This window comes from Oncorhynchus nerka, linkage group LG15, assembly GCF_034236695.1.
Source record: "Oncorhynchus nerka isolate Pitt River linkage group LG15, Oner_Uvic_2.0, whole genome shotgun sequence".
Taxonomy (NCBI): Eukaryota; Metazoa; Chordata; class Actinopteri; order Salmoniformes; family Salmonidae; genus Oncorhynchus; species Oncorhynchus nerka.
Window position 1 is genome coordinate 9397119 of NC_088410.1, and position 19384 is coordinate 9416502.

The 19384-nt window shown below is 44.7% G+C and overlaps 1 protein-coding gene across 1 annotated transcript; it reads left to right on the forward strand.

The window, feature by feature from the left end:
• Positions 1-5848: 5848 nt before the first annotated feature.
• LOC135559992 (zinc finger protein 239-like) lies at positions 5849-19126 on the forward strand. The gene is made up of 3 exons (XM_065000938.1): positions 5849-6622; positions 10677-10845; positions 13707-19126. Exons 1-3 carry the CDS (start codon positions 6611-6613, stop codon positions 14570-14572), a joined length of 1047 nt encoding a protein of 348 aa, XP_064857010.1. The 5' UTR covers positions 5849-6610; the 3' UTR covers positions 14573-19126.
• The last annotated feature ends 258 nt before the right edge of the window (positions 19127-19384 follow it).

A 19384-nucleotide genomic window follows, 5' to 3' on the forward strand; every position in this document is an offset into this window, starting at 1 on the left:
GCATATACCCTGACTCTGCGTGCAATGAACGCAAGAGAAGTGACACAATATCCCTAGTTAATATTGCCTGCTAACATTAATTTGTTTTAACTAAATATGCAGGTTTAAAAATATATACTTCTGTGTATTGATTTTAAGAAAGGCATTGATGTTTATGGTTAGGTACATTCGTGCAAAGATTGTGCTTTTGTTACATCATCACCCGTTTGGTAGGCTGTGATTCGATGTTAAATTAACAGGCAACGCAGGACAAGCTAGTTAACCTGGTAATATCATCAACCATGTGTAGTTAACTAGTGATTATGTGGAGATTGATTGTTTTTTATAAGATATGTTTAATGCTAGCTAGCAACTTACCTTGGCTCACTGCATTCGTTTAATGCTAGCTAGCAACTTACCTTGGCTCACTGCATTCGTTTAATGCTAGCTAGCAACTTACCTTGGCTCACTGCATTCGTTTAATGCTAGCTAGCAACTTACCTTGGCTCACTGCATTCGTTTAATGCTAGCTAGCAACTTACCTTGGCTCACTGCATTCGTTTAATGCTAGCTAGCAACTTACCTTGGCTCCTTGCTGCACTCGCGTAACAGGTGGTCAGCCTGCCACGCAGTTTCCTCGTGGAATTTAATGTAATCATGGCCATAATCGGCCTCCAAAAATGCTGATTATCGATTTGTTATGAAAACTTGAAATGGGCCCTAATTAACCGGACGACCTCTAGTTTGAACTGCAGATGGCGCCTTTAACCCCCGCTACGTTGCTGACAACATTTAAGGCCAGTTTGAACTGCAGACTGCTCCTTTAACCACCGCTACGTTGCTGACAACATTTAAGGCCAGTTTGAACTGCAGACTGCTCCTTTAACCACCGCTACGTTGCTGACAACATTTAAGGCCAGTTTGAACTGCAGACTGCTCCTTTAACCAGCGCTACGTTGCTGACAACATTTAAGGCCAGTTTGAACTGCAGATTGGGCCTTTAACCCCCGCTACGTTGCTGACAACATTTAAGGCCAGTTTGAACTGCAGACTGCTCCTTTAACCACCGCTACGTTGCTGACAACATTTAAGGCCAGTTTGAACTGCAGATTGGGACTTTAACCACCGCTACGTTGCTGACAACATTTAAGGCCAGTTTCCCGGACACCGATTTAAGACTAGTTCTGCATATAAATAGCATGTTCATTGTTGCTCCATGGGGCTTTGTATCATGTGTCTCAGAGTAGGAGAGCTGATCTAGGATCAGGTCCCCCTGTCCATGTAACCGTATTTATTGGGATCTAAAAAGGGGGAAGCTGACCATCAATCAGCACTCCTACTTTAAGATGCTTCATCCAGACAGCCTTTAGACCAGGCTTAATCTATGATCATCTCATATGCTCCTTTAACCGTAGTTCGTTGGCATTAAATCATCTTCTAGACGGCCTTTGGACCAGGCTTAATCTTCTGATATAGACGGCCTTTGGACCAGGCTTAATCTATATCATCTTCATATAGACGGCCTTTGGACCAGGCTTAATCTATGTCTGCTTCATACAGACGGCCTTTGGACCAGGCTTAATCTATATCATATTCATATAGACGGCCTTTGGACCAGGCTTAATCTATGTCTTCATACAGACGGCCTTTAGACTAGGCTTAATCTATATCCCACATTTAAACCAGACAGATATACGATCTCTGTGGTTAATCTCACTACTTTTGTCTCGACTGTTAAAAGTATTCATGTTTGAAAGTAGAGCTCCTTTAACCACCGGATTTGAAATGCCAGGATCTTGAATGCAGACTGCTCCTTTATCTCCAGTGAAATGCTGACAACATTTGAAAAGGATCTCAGTTTGAACTGTGACTGCTCCTTTCTCAGATCTGTTGCTGAAACATTTAAGGCTCAGTTTGAAACTGCAGACAGTGAAATCCTGAATACAACAGGATCTCACAGTGAAATGCTGAATACAACAGGCTCCTTTAACAGTGAAATGCTGAATACAACAGGATCTCACAGTGAAATGCTGAATACACAGGATCTCACAGTGAAATGCTGAAACACAGATTCACAGTGAGAATGCTGAATACAACAGGATCTCACAGTGAAATGCTGAATACAACAGGATTCACAGTGAAATGCTGAATACAACAGGATCTCACAGTGAAATGCTGAATACAACAGGATCTCACAGTGAAATGCTGCTTTAACAACAGGATCTCACAGTGAAATGCTGACAACAACAGGATCTCACAGTGAAATTTAAGACTAGTTCTCACAGTAAATAGCATGTTCATTGATCTCACAGTGAAATGCTGAATACACAGGATCTCACAGTGAAATGCTGAATACAACAGGATCTCACAGTGAAATGCTGAATACAACAGGATCTCACAGTGAAATGCTGACCATACAACAGGATCTCACAGTGAAATGCTGAATACAGACAGGATCTCACAGTGAAAGGCTGAATACAACAGGATCTCACAGTGAAATGCTGAAGGCTTAACAGGATCTCTTCAGTGAAATGCCTGAATACAACCAGGATTAAAAGTGAAATCTTCATACAGACAGGATCTCACCAGGTGAAATGCTGAATACAGAGGATCTCACAGTGAAATGCTATATCATATTCAACAGGATTTTGCCAGTGAAATGCTGAATACAACAGGATCTCACAGTGAAAGGCTGTATGCTCTTCTCAGGATCTCACAGTGAATCAGTGGGAGGCCAAAGACCAGGTTCAGGATCTCATCAGTGGGAGGCCAAACCTTAAGGTTCAGGCTGTGATGTCAATCAGTGGGAACATCCGAGGTTTTGGATGTCATATAGAGTGGAAAACACCGAGGTTCAGGCTAATGATATCATCAGTGGGGGCCAAAGTTATTTCAGGTGATCTCATCATCAGTGGGAGGCCAAACACCGTTAACAGGTTCAGGCTGTGATGCTCATCATCAGCTGTTTGCCAAACACCTTGAGAGTTTCAGGCTGTAGATGGTGGGAGGGCAACAAACACCAAAAACATGGCTGATTTGATGTCATCATCTGGGAGGGCCAAACACCGAGGTTCAGGCTGTGATGTCATCATCAGTGGGAGGGCCAAACAGGGCCGAGGAGGTTCAGGCTGTGATGTCATCATCAGTGGGAGGCACAGGTGGAACACCGACAGGTTCAGGCTGTGATGTCATCATCAGTGGGAGGCCACAGGTAGAGTGGAGGGCCAAACACCGAGGTTCAGGCTGTGATGTCATCATCAGTGGGAGGCCACATAGAGGTGGAGGGCCAACACCGAGGTTCAGGCTGTGATGTCATCATCAGTGGGAGGCCAAACAGATAGGAGGGCCAATGTCATGGAGGGCCAAACACCGAGGTTCAGGCGTTCAGTGGGAGGCCAAACACCGAGGTTCAGGCTGTGATGTCATCACATAGAGGTGGAGGGCCAAACACCGAGGTTCAGGCTGTGATGTCATCATCAGTGGGTGTGGAGGGCCAAACACCGAGGTTCAGGCTGTGATGTCATCATCAGTGGGATCCACAGGTGGAGGGCCAAACACCGAGGTTCAGGCTGTGATGTCATCATCAGTGGGAGGCCACAAAGAGGTGGAGGGCCAAACACCGAGGTTCAGGCTGTGATGTCATCATCAGTGGGAGGCCACATAGAGGTGGAGGGCCAAACACCGAGGTTCAGGCTGTGATGTCATCATCATGGGAGGCCACAGTGGAGGGGAGGGTTCAGGCTGTGATGTCATTGCAGTGGAGAGTTTCATTTGTAGAGGTGGAGGGCCAAACACCAAAAAGGTTCAGGCTGTGATGTCATCATCAGTGGGAGGCCACATAGAGGTGGAGGGCCAAACACCGAGGTTCAGGCTGTGATGTCATCATCAGTCAGTGGGAGGCCAAACAGAGGTGGAGTGGGGGCCAAACACCGAGGTTCAGGCTGTGATGTCATCATCAGTGGGAGGCCAACAGAGGTGGAGGGCCAAACACCGAGGTTCAGGCTGTGATGTCATCATCAGTGGGAGGCCACATAGAGGTGGAGGGCCAAACACCGGGTTCAGGCTGTGATGTCATCATCAGTGGGAGGCCCATAGAGGTGGAGGGCCAAACACCGAGGTTCAGGCTGTGATGTCATCATCAGTGGGAGGCCACATAGAGGTGGAGGGCCAAACACCGAGGTTCAGGCTGTGATGTCATCATCAGTGGGAGGCCACATAGAGGTGGAGGGCCAAACACCGAGGTTCAGGCTGTGATGTCATCATCAGTGGGAGGCCACATAGAGGTGGAGGGGCCAGGTTCAGGCTGTGATGTCATCATCAGTGGGAGGCCACATAGAGGTGGAGGGCCAAACACCGAGGTTCAGGCTGTGATGTCATCATCAGTGGGAGGCCACATAGAGGTGGAGGGCCAAACACCGAGGTTCAGGCTGTGATGTCATCATCAGTGGGAGGCCACATAGAGGAGGAGGGCCAAACACGAGGTTCAGGCTGTGATGTCATCATCAGTGGGAGGCCACATAGAGGTGGAGGGCCAAACACCGAGGTTCAGGCTGTGATGTCATCATCAGTGGGAGGCCACATAGAGGTGGAGGGCCAAACACCGAGGTTCAGGCTGTGATGTCATCATCAGTGGGAGGCCACATAGAGGTGGAGGGCCAAACACCGAGGTTCAGGCTGTGATGTCATCATCAGTGGGAGGCCACATAGAGGTGGAGGGCCAAACACCGAGGTTCAGGCTGTGATGTCATCATCAGTGGGAGGCCACATAGAGGTGGAGGGCCAAACACCGAGGTTCAGGCTGTGATGTCATCATCAGTGGGAGGCCACATAGAGGAGGAGGGCCAAACACAGAGGTTCAGGCTGTGATGTCATCATCAGTGGGAGGCCACATAGAGGCGCACTGGTCCTTTACGTTCAGGTTCTGGGAGCGGGTGAAAAGCCAAGCAAGTGTTATTTTACTATGAAGATTTGTGATCAACGCCTCTTTTTTTTAATGACCATCCGTTGAGTCGGGACGCTTGTCTCTGGTTTACACTAAATATACTATTTGAATAACTTTAATTTTTATTATTGTCATATTACTCTGTTGAATTGTCTCTCATTCATAAGCACTTAAATGTTTTCTTCTGGAGTTCTCGCAGACGGGTCTCGTGTCTGTGTGGAATATCACCACCTGATTACAACAGTACCTGCGCTCAATAGTCGTGTCATGATTAAATAAATCATTGCAATGATTTTTTTTAAACAATCTCCATTTTTATTTTATATAAACTATGAAGCTGCTGAGCTCAAGAAGTGAAGAGTGTCTGTTTTAATCAGTAATGACTCATTAAAGTGTTTACTCTATTAAGGAAGTAGGCGACTTCATGGCCATTTTTATTTTATATAAACTATGAAGCTGCTGAGCTCAAGAAGTGAAGAGTGTCTGTTTTAATCAGTAATGACTCATTAACGTGTTACTCTATTAAGGAAGTAGGCAACTTCATGTCAGCCAGAGCACCTGGCTCATGCCGGGGAGGCAGCCCGCTTCCACAACTAATGCAATCACTTCCCACCTGGTCAAACTCCTCCCACCGGTGTAACCCGGGCCAGATAAACAAACCCCCTCAGTGACAAGAGGTTGCCATGGGGACCTCCCGTGTTGTGCAGCGGTCTAAGGCACGGCATCGCAATGCTAGAGGTGTCACTAAATGAATAAAATCAGTTTCCATGTGGGGAATCGTAGGTGGTGGTCATTATATTGATGTCTTGTTTTGACTGATGTCATGTTTATGCTTGGAGATTAAATATAGTATACATGTTGTCAACAGTCTAATGCTAAGTACAAGTGCTAGTCGAAACTATGACATTTTCGACTTGCTAACTTGTAGTTATACACCTGCTGTATTCAACGAATCAGCCAGTCGGAAATGTCCTCCTTGTTTCTGACTAGCATGTGAACGCAGCATCAGCCAACTCTGTTTCCCCATAGTTGCGCATGCGTTGGTTTCGTTGCTAAACAACCAACCCAACTATGCCTCTTAAGGGGAAGTAATCAGATAACATTACTGAGTTCGGGTAATCCTACTGAGTACCATTTTGGACCGGTAACAGATTGTAACCGATTACATTTAGAACTTACACAACCCTGTTTATATCATAATGTGCTGTATGTACACTACTGTACTGGAGACAAAGTCCCATTCATATTGTTGCTGTTTGGACTCCAGAACAGATGGTGGCGCTAACGCGGATCGTCTGAGGAATCTAACCCGGAAGAAGAAACATACTAACGTTGATAGTTAGCTAGCGGGGTTATTTTGCAAGTGTGTGAGAATGTGTCATTTGATACGGTTTAACGTAGGTTTTGATATTGCCAAACAAGAACTATAAACGTGGAACCAACGATGTTACCAACCACAATTCCATATCGTTTTGTTATCGGGTCTAGGAAAGTAAGTTAGCTTGTTAGCTAAAGCCTAGCTTACTGATTTAGCTAGTTTTCAAATAGTTCTGCATAGAAAGCAATCCGCTATCTAGCTAATGTGAACTCGTGGTGAACGGTCAGTGGAATGAAAACGGTGATGTCAGAATAATCTGCTATAATTCAGTGCTCTAACTACATCATTCATAGGAAGCTATAGAAGAATTCATGATGGATGAGGTGAGAAAGACTCATAGAGACAGATGGAGGACTAGTACCATTGAGGACGTTCACCATTTTGAAGTAATCAACTGGGTGGGACTTCCGGTGGGTTAAGGAAGGATCTCATAATTACATCCAGGTCATCAGGAGGGATCAGCCAATTAATTATATTTGTGAGCAAACGTTCCAAAACTGCAGGTGACAGTGAATCGCCAACCTTGGCTTTATATCTGTTTAAATAACACCCTCCAGGTGGCAGTATGCTCCCTTTCAGGTTGTTTACCAACTCATAGAAGGAGTAGAAGAAAAACATTGACTACTTCAAAATGGAGATAGCCTCAATGGCGCTGCCCATGCTCTCAGAGATGCCATAATAGAATGTATACAATGTTGTGTCCTCTATCTCTATGAAATGACTGTAGCTAATGTTAGCTGGGTAATGCTAAACCAGTCTGGATGTTGTTGCCTAAAGCCTGTCGCATGCTTTCCAGTCGAAACAGTGCGCACATGTATTATCAAATCAAATCAAATTTATTTATATAGCCCTTCGTACATCAGCTGATATCTCAAAGTGCTGTACAGAAACCCAGCCTAAAACCCCAAACAGCAAGCAATGCAGGTGTAGAAGCACGGTGGCTAGGAAAAACTCCCTAGAAAGGCCGAAACCTAGAGAGGAACCAGGCTATGAGGGGTGGCCAGTCCTCTTCTGGCTGTGCCGGGTGGAGATTATAACAGAACATGGCCAAGATGTTCAAATGTTCATAAATGACCAGCATGGTCGAATAATAATAAGGCAGAACAGTTGAAACTGGAGCAGCAGCACGGCCAGGTGGACTGGGGACAGCAAGGAGTCATCATGTCAGGTAGTCCTGGGGCATGGTCCTAGGGCTCATGTCCTCCGAGAGAGAGAAAGAAAGAGAGAAGGAGAGAATTAGAGAACGCACACTTAGATTCACACAGGACACTGAATAGGACAGGAGAAGTACTCCAGATATAACAAACTGACCCTATCCTTATGACGAACATTTGTGACATTCGAGCACACTTTTTATTTTGTTGAGGCGAGTTGAAATTTCGTAGCTGAAGTCTACGCCCCTTCGTCGGTGATTGGTCAACAGTATTACCAAAAACTAACCCAAGATCGACCAGAGCCTGTCGTTTCCGATGGGAGAAAATGTATCATAGTTTGCAGAACAAGCAAGGAAGTGGGCAGAGCCAAACACTAGCTAGTGAGAGCCTAGCATTTATTTCCATATTTTCATTAGGGAACGTCTACTCTTAAGTGTGTGTGTTCTCAATACGCCCTTCTTTTGTTTACTTTGCTATGGGTAAAGTCTACTAAACGCAGTCCACTCTGTTACAGATTCTAGTTTTGGAAACCGAATACTGAATGGAGATCAAATGTTTAATCGATGAGAAAATATGCAGAATTTCGGCCAAAATCCATCTCACTCCATCTTCTCCCACAGCCGGCCACTGGGTTTCCTCTCATCACCATATTTGGTAGTGTGGAAACGCCAACCGGATGCTTCACATTTACAGTGTTGCAAAAAGTAGTTGAGTAAATGTAGAGATACCTTAATATAAAATGACTCAAGTAAAAGTGAGTCACCCAGCAAGTATTTGGTTTTAAAAATACTTAAGTATCAAAACTAAGTGTAAATTCTAAAATATACTTAAGTATCAAAAGTTAAAGTAAAAATAATGTCACATGGTTTATATTAAGCAAACCAAATGGCATGATTTTTCTTGATTTTTTTAAATGTACGGATAGCCATGGGCACACTCCAACACTCAGACATCATTTACAAATTAGGCATTTGTGTTTAGTGACTCCACCAGATCAGAGGCAGTAGAGATGACCAGGGATGTTCTCTGTTTAGTGACTCCACCAGATCAGAGGCAGTAGGGATGACCAGGGATGTTCTCTGTTTAGTGACTCCACCAGATCAGAGGCAGTAGGGATGACCAGGGATGTTCTCTGTTTAGTGACTCCACCAGATCAGAGGCAGTAGGGATGACCAGGGATGTTCTCTGTTTAGTGACTCCACCAGATCAGAGGCAGTAGGGATGACCAGGGATGTTCTCTGCTTAGTGACTCCGCCAGATCAGAGGCAGTAGGGATGACCAGGGATGTTCTCTGTTTAGTGACTCCGCCAGATCAGAGGCAGTAGGGATGACCAGAGATGTTCTCTGTTTAGTGACTCCACCAGATCAGAGGCAGTAGGGATGACCAGGGATGTTCTCTGTTAGTGACTCCACCAGATCAGAGGCAGTAGGAATGACCAGGGATGTTCTCTGTTTCGTGACTCCACCAGATCAGAGGCAGTAGGGATGACCAGGGATGTTCTCTGTTTAGTGACTCCACCAGATCAGAGGCAGTAGGGATGACCAGGGAAGTTCTCTGTTTAGTGACTCCACCAGATCAGAGGCAGTAGGGATGACCAGGGATGTTCTCTGTTTAGTGACTCCACCAGATCAGAGGCAGTAGGGATGACCAGGGATGTTCTCTGTTTAGTGACTCCACCAGATCAGAGGCAGTAGGGATGACCAGGGATGTTCTCTGTTTAGTGACTCCACCAGATCAGAGGCAGTAGGGATGACCAGGGATGTTCTCTGCTTAGTGACTCCGCCAGATCAGAGGCAGTAGGGATGACCAGGGATGTTCTCTGTTTAGTGACTCCACCAGATCAGAGGCAGTAGGGATGACCAGGGATGTTCTCTGTTTAGTGACTCCACCAGATCAGAGGCAGTAGGGATGACCAGGGATGTTCTCTGTTAGTGACTCCACCAGATCAGAGGCAGTAGGAATGACCAGGGATGTTCTCTGTTTCGTGACTCCGCCAGATCAGAGGCAGTAGGGATGACCAGGGATGTTCTCTGTTTAGTGAGTGAGCCAGATCAGAGGCAGTAGGGATGACCAGGGATGTTCTCTGTTTAGTGACTCCACCAGATCAGAGGCAGTAGGGATGACCAGGGATGTTCTCTGTTTAGTGACTACACCAGATCAGAGGCAGTAGGGATGACCAGGGATGTTCTCTGTTTAGTGACTCCACCAGATCAGAGGCAGTAGGGATGACCAGGGATGAATTGGAAAGTGCCTGAATTGAACTATTTCCCCTGTCCTGCTAAGCATTCGAAATGTAACAAGTACTTTTGGGTGTCAGGGAAAATGTATGGAGTAAAAAGTACATGATTTTCTTTCGGGAATGTATTGGATTAAAAGTAAAAGTTTAGAAAAATATAAATAGTAAAGTACAGATACAAAAAAGACTTATGTAGTACTTTTACTGAAGTACTTTAAAGTATTACATACGTTTTATTACTGCACATTTATGCATCCTGGCTCATTGTTCTTTCTCCTTGTAGGAACGGGATTCTTCAATGAAGTGTTAGTTGTCATTCAACGAGAGACGACTAGATTTCATGCTCATTTTTCCACTTTAGAAATACTGCACCAAGTATCTTAGTTAGATATTTACAATTTTGCGACTAAGACCTCCTCGGTAAAGACGTCTAAATTATTAATTACAGATTTATCTTAGATTAATTCTGGCTATTTTGATGAAGTGTTTCTGGCTGTGTAGTTGCTACAGTAGCTCAAGAGGGACAAAGTAATATTATTGCCTTTCTCTAGTTTTTCAATTAAAGGTCTTTATGGAGTTTGTGAACAGAGACATTCTCTTCGCTGATTTCTGCTTGGAGCAAACCGAAGCTATGTAGGCAGACGCCTTTAAGCGTAAATCGGAGTCCACAGACATCCCATTGTGACACAGCTACGCGGCTCTGACTCACAGCGGGCGGGGGGGGACACAGCCCGAACGCACAATTTCCCATAATTTCAACAAAATGGTACGCAATTCAAAAAGTATTAAAGCCAAAGTTCTAGAACACTGCGGTGCGTACGCGTTTTGGAACTCTGATACACGCAAGTGGTAGCTGATGATGAACGTTTTGGAACTCTGATACACGCAAGTGGTAGCTGATGATGAACGTTTTGGAACTCTGATACACGCAAGTGGTAGCTGATGATGAACGTCGCCATTTTATAACAAGTCATTCTTTGTTTTAGGATTCTGCCGACCCATCCAACCCCCCTCTCTCCTGCTCCACTGACCCCAACCCTCCGGAGTCACTGGTTCCTGACTCTAACCACAGAGACATGGACAACTGCAGTGAAATACCCAGATTTAACATTGTAGTCAAGGAGGAGGAGGAAGACTGGGATGTGGATAATATTGGTAAGTATTACTATAGTTACTGAATTAATAATATCAATGGGATTATATAGTTCTGTTCCATACAGTGTTTCCCCCAGGATTCAGCAGCGGTGGGGGGGGTCATTACTGGGGACTGTTTTTAAAAGGGCATTCAATTCCAAAATGCATGATAAATGTAACAATGTTGACACCATCTGTAATAGAACAGATGCTGCTCCACTGCACTGTAGGGAGATGAAGAGGAGCAGGCAGTGGCTGTGCCCTCGTGGCTCTCATTCCTACCACTGTTCAAATATACATTGTAACGTTTCACTCTGATCTTAAAGGGAAAGTGCGAGATTTTGGGCAATCTACTTCCCCAGAGTCAGATGAACTCATGGACACCATTTGTATGTTTCTGCAGTTTGAGGGAAGTTTCATTGTGCTAAAGCTAGTTAGCAGCTTCCTTTAAACTGCACGCAGAGACCTAAAAATGCTATCCACGACTTCATCTGACCCCGGGGAAGAAGAAAATGGCGTAATTGGCAGAAATATTTGTAAAACATTTTAATTATAATAATTGTCATATATTTTAGAGTGGCGGAAACAATTTTGCAGCATACGAATATTTCTGCCGAGACACTTTTAAATGAATATAGTGGAAACACTGCCATATATAGCAGGTTAATTCACTCGTTTGCAGCATAAAAACAGAGGACAATTACAAATAATAGAATAGAATCATGTATTTGTCGTAGTGATGCACCGATATGACATTTTTGGCCGATACCAATATCTAATATTTTCCTTGCCCAAAAAAACGAAACCGATATTAAAAAAAGGTTGCGTTCTTTTAAGCATTCTAGTACAATTAAATAGTTAACACACACACATGGACGCAGAGGTCTAAGGCACTGCATCTCAGTACAAGAGGCGTCACTACAGTCCCTGGTTCAAATCCAGGCTGTATCACATCTGGCCATGATTGGGAGTCCCATAGGGCGGCGCACAATTGGCCCAGTGTCATCCAGGTTTGGCCGGGGTAGACTGTCATTGTAAATAAGTATTTGTTCTTAACTGACCTTGCCTAGTTAAATAAAGGTTACACACACACACACACACACCAAAAAGTTATTTTGTTGACATTGACGTGTGTCCCCATTACCAGTGAAACATAATCAAAACCAATTTCTTTGACTTACTTGCTGTGCTGTTTCATCGTTTCATTCTCAACCAGGATTTCTCATGCTATGGAACGCCGATTGGGTCTTTGTGTGTCAAATAACACTATTAGATGTGTCAAATAAGCTTGTTGACCAATCAGGACCTGAATATGACTGCACATCACATAATAATTTAATGCATTCATACATTTTTTTACATAGTTATTGCACATTGATTACACAATCACTCGTACTTCATATGTCACAACGGTTCATCGATACGTATGCTATGATGCTAGTAAAGTTGTCTCACGCACCTACAGTGCTGGTCATAAAAAAAGCTAGCTAGCTCATGGATTTAGCAATGTTCTTCCCCAAAAACATAGCAAAACGACAATCTGTTTCAGTAGCTATAGTTAGCTAGCAAACTATATAGCTAGGTGTCATCATCTAAAAAGAACCCTAATTTATAAGACAGTTCTTATTTAATTAATGGTCGGACCCATCTATGTGAAGCTAGCTACAATTTAGGATTAGCTACAATAGTGGACTTTGCAGTTAGCCTGTTTATAACGTTAGCTTTGGGCAACAAAGTTAAGTAGCTGGCTAGCTATTTATTTTCACGAACTTAAGTTCAATTTCAATAGGTGAAAAACAAGTGGCCTCCTAGCTAATACTTACTCACAAGAATAATGCTAAGAATAATGAAAATGACTGCAGTTTCAACTGGTCATTGTTTTCAAGATGGTTGTATTGGTGCTAGCTAGATACCAAGCTAAAGCTAGATACAAAACTAAAGCTAAAGCTAGCTACCCCAGAAGTTGCGGTCGAGGCTGGTTGTATTGGTACTTTACCAAGCTAAAAGCTAGCTACCCCAGAAGTTGCGGTCGAGGCTGGTTGTATTGGTGCTAGCTTTACCAAGCTAAAAGCTAGCTACCCCAGAAGTTGCGGTCGAGGCTGGTTGTATTGGTGCTTTACCAAGCTAAAAGCTAGCTACCCCAGAAGTTGCGGTCGAACAAATAATGCTTTATTACCAACGCAGTATTTGTAAACACATCGCTCGTGGCCGGTGTTTGCTTGTTTGCAGACTTGTTTTGTACAGTTTTGACAGTGCTACTGATAGTATTGGTGGCGCTTGGCTTCGACGTGCAAATTCAGAACACATAACATTCTATAATAGAACTGTGTTATTTGACGGGTCAAATGAAATGCTAATTTAGTGAAAATAGTGTTATTTGACGTGTGTCTTTTTTGACACACAAAGACCCAAACGGCCATAGTATGTTGTGAAGCTAATAGCAGTGACGCTACTACTGTGTAACTCCGGTAGGGCAACATGTGTCCCGGTGCTCAACCAGTCGGCGAAAGCCAACATCACCCACGACAGAGAACGGTTGATTGTCAAGGGCAATGAATACCATTATCTTGGCGTTTTAATGGATTTCGCTTTTGAGTTGTCTCGCTGAAATTGTCTTACTCTTTCAAATGACTGCTGGACTTGTTGACTGCTCGATCCACACAGCAGACATTGTGGGCTAGGTTAGGAATGCTGTGTTGCACGTGTAGCGCAAAATTACACCTACATTATATAGGTATGCATGCCAGCTTTGACATCAGTTTTGCACGTCGGCGCAAAACTAGTTGGCATTTTTAGCTAATATCGGCCGATTCCGATATGTTCACCGATTAAATTGTGCATCCCTAATTTGTCATTGAACTTTTCTTGTCCTATTGTAACAGGAGAGAATCCTAACCCCAGCTCTGGTGAAGAGGCATCAACAGAACAACACCAGGAGAATCCTACGGCTAAGAAGCCTTGGCGATGCCCCCAATGTGAAATAGAAATCGCTCACCCATCCAATATCAACAGACACCTAAGAACACACACAAAACCTGCTAAGGAGTCTTCCGTCTGTCCAGTATGTGGAAAAGACTTTGTTCACCCCTCCAAACTGAAGAGACACCGCCGAACACATACAGGAGAGAAGCCTTACCAGTGCTCTGTGTGCGGGAAGCGATTCACACTGAAGCCCCACCTGGAAAGACATCAGATGACCCACCCTGGAGGGAAGCAGCCAGACGCGACAAAGAAGCACCCGTGCTCCGATTGTGGAAAGGAATGTTTCTCTGCATATGAACTGAAGATGCATATGAGAAAGCACACAGGGGAGAGACCTCACCAGTGCTCCTACTGCGAGATGAGCTTTGGCTGTAAGGGAACTCTATCGAGACACGTACGACGCCATACAGGAGCACCCACACCGAAACCTTACCAATGCTCACAGTGTGGGAAGAGATACGAGTCACCATCGAGGCTCAGGCAGCATCAGACTGTGCACACTGGAGAGAAACCTTACGAGTGCTCTGATTGCGGGAGGGGTTTCGCTTCGACCGAAGGTCTTCGCAAACATCAATGCAGCCATGCCAGTAACCATAGCAACCAGTGTACACTGGGAATTTCAGAAACGGCATCATCAGGCAGTCAAACTATGAATATCAAGATCAAAGACGAGGAACAGGAGCTGGCAATTAATGTCAAAGAGGAGGAGGAAATTGGTGTTTTTGTCAATGCTGATAGAGAAACCTTACCGGTGTACCGCCTGTAAAAATACCTTTGTTCACCCTAGCTCTCTAGCAAGACACTGAACCAATCTCGTGGACAGGGATCACAACAGCAGGTGTCTATTCTAGTACCGGATGTCAAAGTGAAAGAGAAGAAGGAAGATCCTGCTTTTGGTGAGCTAAAGCGTTTATTTTGTACGATACTTGCGACCTCTTGCTTAAACTTAGGCTTAGTTTCTTGAGAACTCTTGCTTAAGCGTTTCCCATGAAATAATGTAGCCCTATGCTAACACGACCAGCTGACAGCATGAGATAACGTAGCCCTATGCTAACACAACCAGCTGATAGCATGAGATAACGTAGCCCTATGCTAACACAACCAGCTGATAGCATGAGAAAATGTAGCCTTATGCTAACACAACCAGCTGACAGCCTGAGGAAACGTAGCCCTATGCTAACACGACCAGCTGACAGCATGAGAAAACGTAGCCCTATGCTAACACGACCAGCTGATAGCATGAGAAAACGTAGTCCTGTGCTAACACAACCAGCTGATAGCATGAGAAAACGTAGCCCTGTGCTAACACGACCAGCTGACAGCATGAGAAAACGTAGCCCTATGCTAACACACTGGATAGAAACCTTATGCCTGCCCCGACTGTGACAAGAGCTTTGCTTTCGCTTCAGCCTTGAAAAGACACCATAAGTTACACACAGGAGAGAAAACCCACTCCTGCTCTGTGTGGGGGAAGAGTTTTACTCAATCATCCACCTTGAAGGATCACTTCAGGACACATTCAGGAGAGGATTAGTTATCCAAGATCCTTTAAGCTCCAATGCCTGAAACACTCCAATGCCTGAAACTCGAGACGCCGGGTGAGGGGCATACAGTACCTCGTGGACTGGGATGGGTACGGTCCGGAAGAGAGGTGCTGGGTACCGGTGGGGGACATTTTGGACCCTTCACTTCTGAGGGACTTCCACTCGCCCCCCCGGGTCGCGCACGGGGCCGGTGGCCGCACGTCAGCCTATTTTAGCTTGTTAGGCTCTAGTTTGTGCAGGATTATTTTGTGTTCACGTTTAGTGTTGGCTGTGGTTTTGTGCTCCGGACCGTGTTTTGGGTTGGTCAGTGTTTTCCGCCCTATGTTTGGGCATGACCGGAATAAAGTGCCTATTTTTCTTGAACCCTCTGCTCTCTGCACCTGACTCCTACCTTCCACTCCTATTCATACGTGACAAAGCATTTTTCTACAGCTGGCCATGTTTTCCACCTGGCTACCACAACCCCGGTCAACAGCACTGCACCCCCCACAGCAACTCGCCCAAGTCTTCCCCATTTCTCCTTCTCCCAAATCCAGTCAGCTGATGTTCTGAAAGAGCTGCAAAATCTGGACCCCTACAAATCAGCCGGGCTAGACAATCTGGACCCTTTCTTTCTAAAATGATCTGCCAAAATTGTTGTCACCCCTATTACTAGCCTGTTCAACCTCTCTTTCGTGTCGTCTGAGATTCCCAAAGATTGGAAAGCAGCTGCGGTCATCCCCCTCTTCAAAGGGGGAGACACTCTTGACCCAAACTGCTACAGACATATATCTATCCTACCCTGACTTTCTAAGGTCTTCGAAAGCCAAGTCAACAAACAGATTACCGACCATTTCGAATCTCACCATACCTTCTCTGCTATGCAATCTGGTTTCAGAGCTGGTCATGGGTGCACCTCAGCCACGCTCAAGGTCCTAAACGATATCTTAACCGCCATCGATAAGAAACAATACTGTGCAGCCATATTCATTGACCTGGCAAAGGCTTTCGACTCTGTCAATCACCACATCCTCATCGGCAGACTTGACAGCCTTGGTTTCTCAAATGATTGCCTCTGGTTCACCAACTACTTCTCTGATAGAGTTCAGTGTGTCAAATCGGAGGGTCTGTTGTCCGGGCCTCTGGCAGTCTCTATGGGGGTGCCACAGGGTTCAATTCTTGGACCGACTCTCTTCTCTGTATACATCAATGATGTCGCTCTTGCTGCTGGTGAGTCTCTGATCCACCTCTACGCAGACGACACCATTCTGTATACTTCTGGCCCTTCTTTGGACACTGTGTTAACAACCCTCCAGGCAAGCTTCAATGCCATACAACTCTCCTTCCGTGGCCTCCAATTGATCTTAAATACAAGTAAAACTAAATGCATGCTCTTCAACCGATCGCTGCCTGCACCTCCCTGCCTGTCCAACATCACTACTCTGGACGGCTCTGACTTAGAATATGTGGACAACTACAAATACCTAGGTGTCTGGTTAGACTGTAAACTCTCCTTCCAGACTCACATCAAACATATCCAATCCAAAGTTAAATCTAGAATTGGCTTCCTATTTCACAACAAAGCATCCTTCACTCATGCTGCCAAACATACCCTTGTATAACTGACCATCCTACCAATCCTCGACTTCGGCGATGTCATTTACAAAATAGCCTCTAATACCGTCCTCAATAAATTGGATGCAGTCTATCACAGTGCCATCTGTTTTGTCACCAAAGCCCCATATACTACCCACCATTGCGACCTGTACGCTCTCGTTGGCTGGCCCTCGCTTCATACTCGTTGCCAAACCCACTGGCTCCATGTCATCTACAAGACCCTGCTAGGTAAAGTCCCCCCTTATCTCAGCTCGCTGGTCACCATAGCAGCACCCACCTGTAGCACACGCTCCAGCAGGCATATCTCTCTGGTCACCCCCAAAACCAATTATTCCTTTAGCCGCCTCTCCTTCCAGTTCTCTGCTGCCAATGACTGGAACAAACTACAAACATCTCTGAAACTGGAAACACTTATCTCCCTCAATAGCTTTAAGCACCAGCTGTCAGAGCAGCTCACAGATTACTGCACCTGTACAGAGCCCATCTATAATTTATCCCAAACAACTACCTATTTCCCTACTTTATTTATTTTGCTCCTTTGCACCCCATTATTTCTATCTCTACTTTGCACATTCTTCCACTGCAAATCAACCATTCCAGTGTTTTACTTTCTATATTGTATTTATTTCGCCACCATGGCTTTTTTTTGCCTCTACCTCCCTTATCTCACCTCACTTGCTCAAATTGTTTATAGACTTGTTTCCACTGTATTATTGACTGTATTGTTTGTTTTACTCCATGTGTAACTCTGTGTTGTTGTATGTGTCCAACTGCTTTGCTTTATCTTGGCCAGGTCGCAATTGTAAATGAGAACTTGTTCTCAATTTGCCTACCTGGTTAAATAAAGGTGAAATAAAATAAAATAGTTAATTCAGTATAAACATAGTTCACTGTTTTATCTTTTGTTTTATATGTAATCTGGATGCTTTGGTGTGTTTGGACCCCAGGAAGAGTAGCTGCTGCCTGGGCAGGAACTAATGGGGATCCCTAATAAATACAAATACAACATTTGGCAAATCTAACCATAATTCTATCCTCCTGATTCCTGCTTACAAGCTAAAACTAAAGCAGGAAGTACCCGTGACTCGCTCAATACGTAAGTGGTCAGAGGACGCAGATGCTACGCTACAGGACTGTTTTGCTAGCACAGACTGTACACAGTGACTGTACATACATGTCCCAACCAGAAGCCATGGATTACAGGTAACATCCGCACCGAGCTAAAGGCTAGAGCTGCCACTTTCAAGGAGCGGGGAAACACTGAAGCATGCATGAGAGCACCAGCTGTTCCGGACTACTGTGTGATCACACTTTCTGTAGCCGATGTGAGCAAGACCTATAAACAGGTCCTCACTGTGTCGTCACTGACATTTGACAGGTTGAATAAGTTGGCGTGTCCAAACTTTTGACTGGTACTGTTTATACTAGGCTGTGTCAGAGGAAGGCCCCAAAAATTGTCAAAGACTCCTGTCACCCAAGTCATGGACTGTTCTCTCTGCTACCGCATGGAAAGTGGTACCGGTGCGCCAAGTCTATGTCTAAGAGGCTCCTGATCAGCTTCTACCACCAAGCCATAAGAATGCTGAACAATGAATCAAATGACCTCCCGAACTATTTACATTGACCTCCCGAACTATTTACATTGACCCCCCGAACTATTTACATTGACCCCCCCTCCATTATTTTTACACTGCTGCTACTCGATGCTTATTATCTATGCATAGTCACTTTGCCCCTACCTACATGTACAAATGACCTTGACTAACCTGTAACCCCCACATTGACTCTGTACCGGTATCCCCTGTAAATACCCTCGTTATTGTTATGTAATTTTCTTACTTTTTGAATAATTTTTTAAACTTGAGTTTATTTAGTAAATCATTTTCTTGAACTACATTGTTGGTTAGGGGCTTGTAAGTAAAGCATTTCACGGTAAGGTCAACTACACCTGTTGTATTCGGGAGGATGTGACAAATATAGTGCAGCATTTGGTAGATGCCAGGTAGAGAGAGGCTCAGAGATTATAGAATGAGTCATGATGTATAGTATGCAGAGGCTGTTAAAACAGATTGGTGGGACTACAGCGAGGACTGATAGAACAACTGTACTTAAGGTTGGTTGTGTTTCTGCTGGTTTGGAAGCCTGTTCAGAAATCTTGCTCTCATGAATGTCTGGTGTCAAAGGACACTTTGAATAATGAATAAAGTTGACTTTGTAGCTTTTATTGGTAAGGTTATCAATACGACTCGGGTTGTGGAAAGAATAAATGCCAGATTGAAGGTTACTGTGGAGACAGCAAAGAGATATTGGGGGGTAACAGATGTTACATTTGAAATGGTTCTTAACCTGCTGAACAATACTATGGGGGAGGGGGTTCAGCATGATATAGATACAGTTTAAGGGGGTAGGAGGGTTGGGGAGTGTTTTTGGGGGGAGGA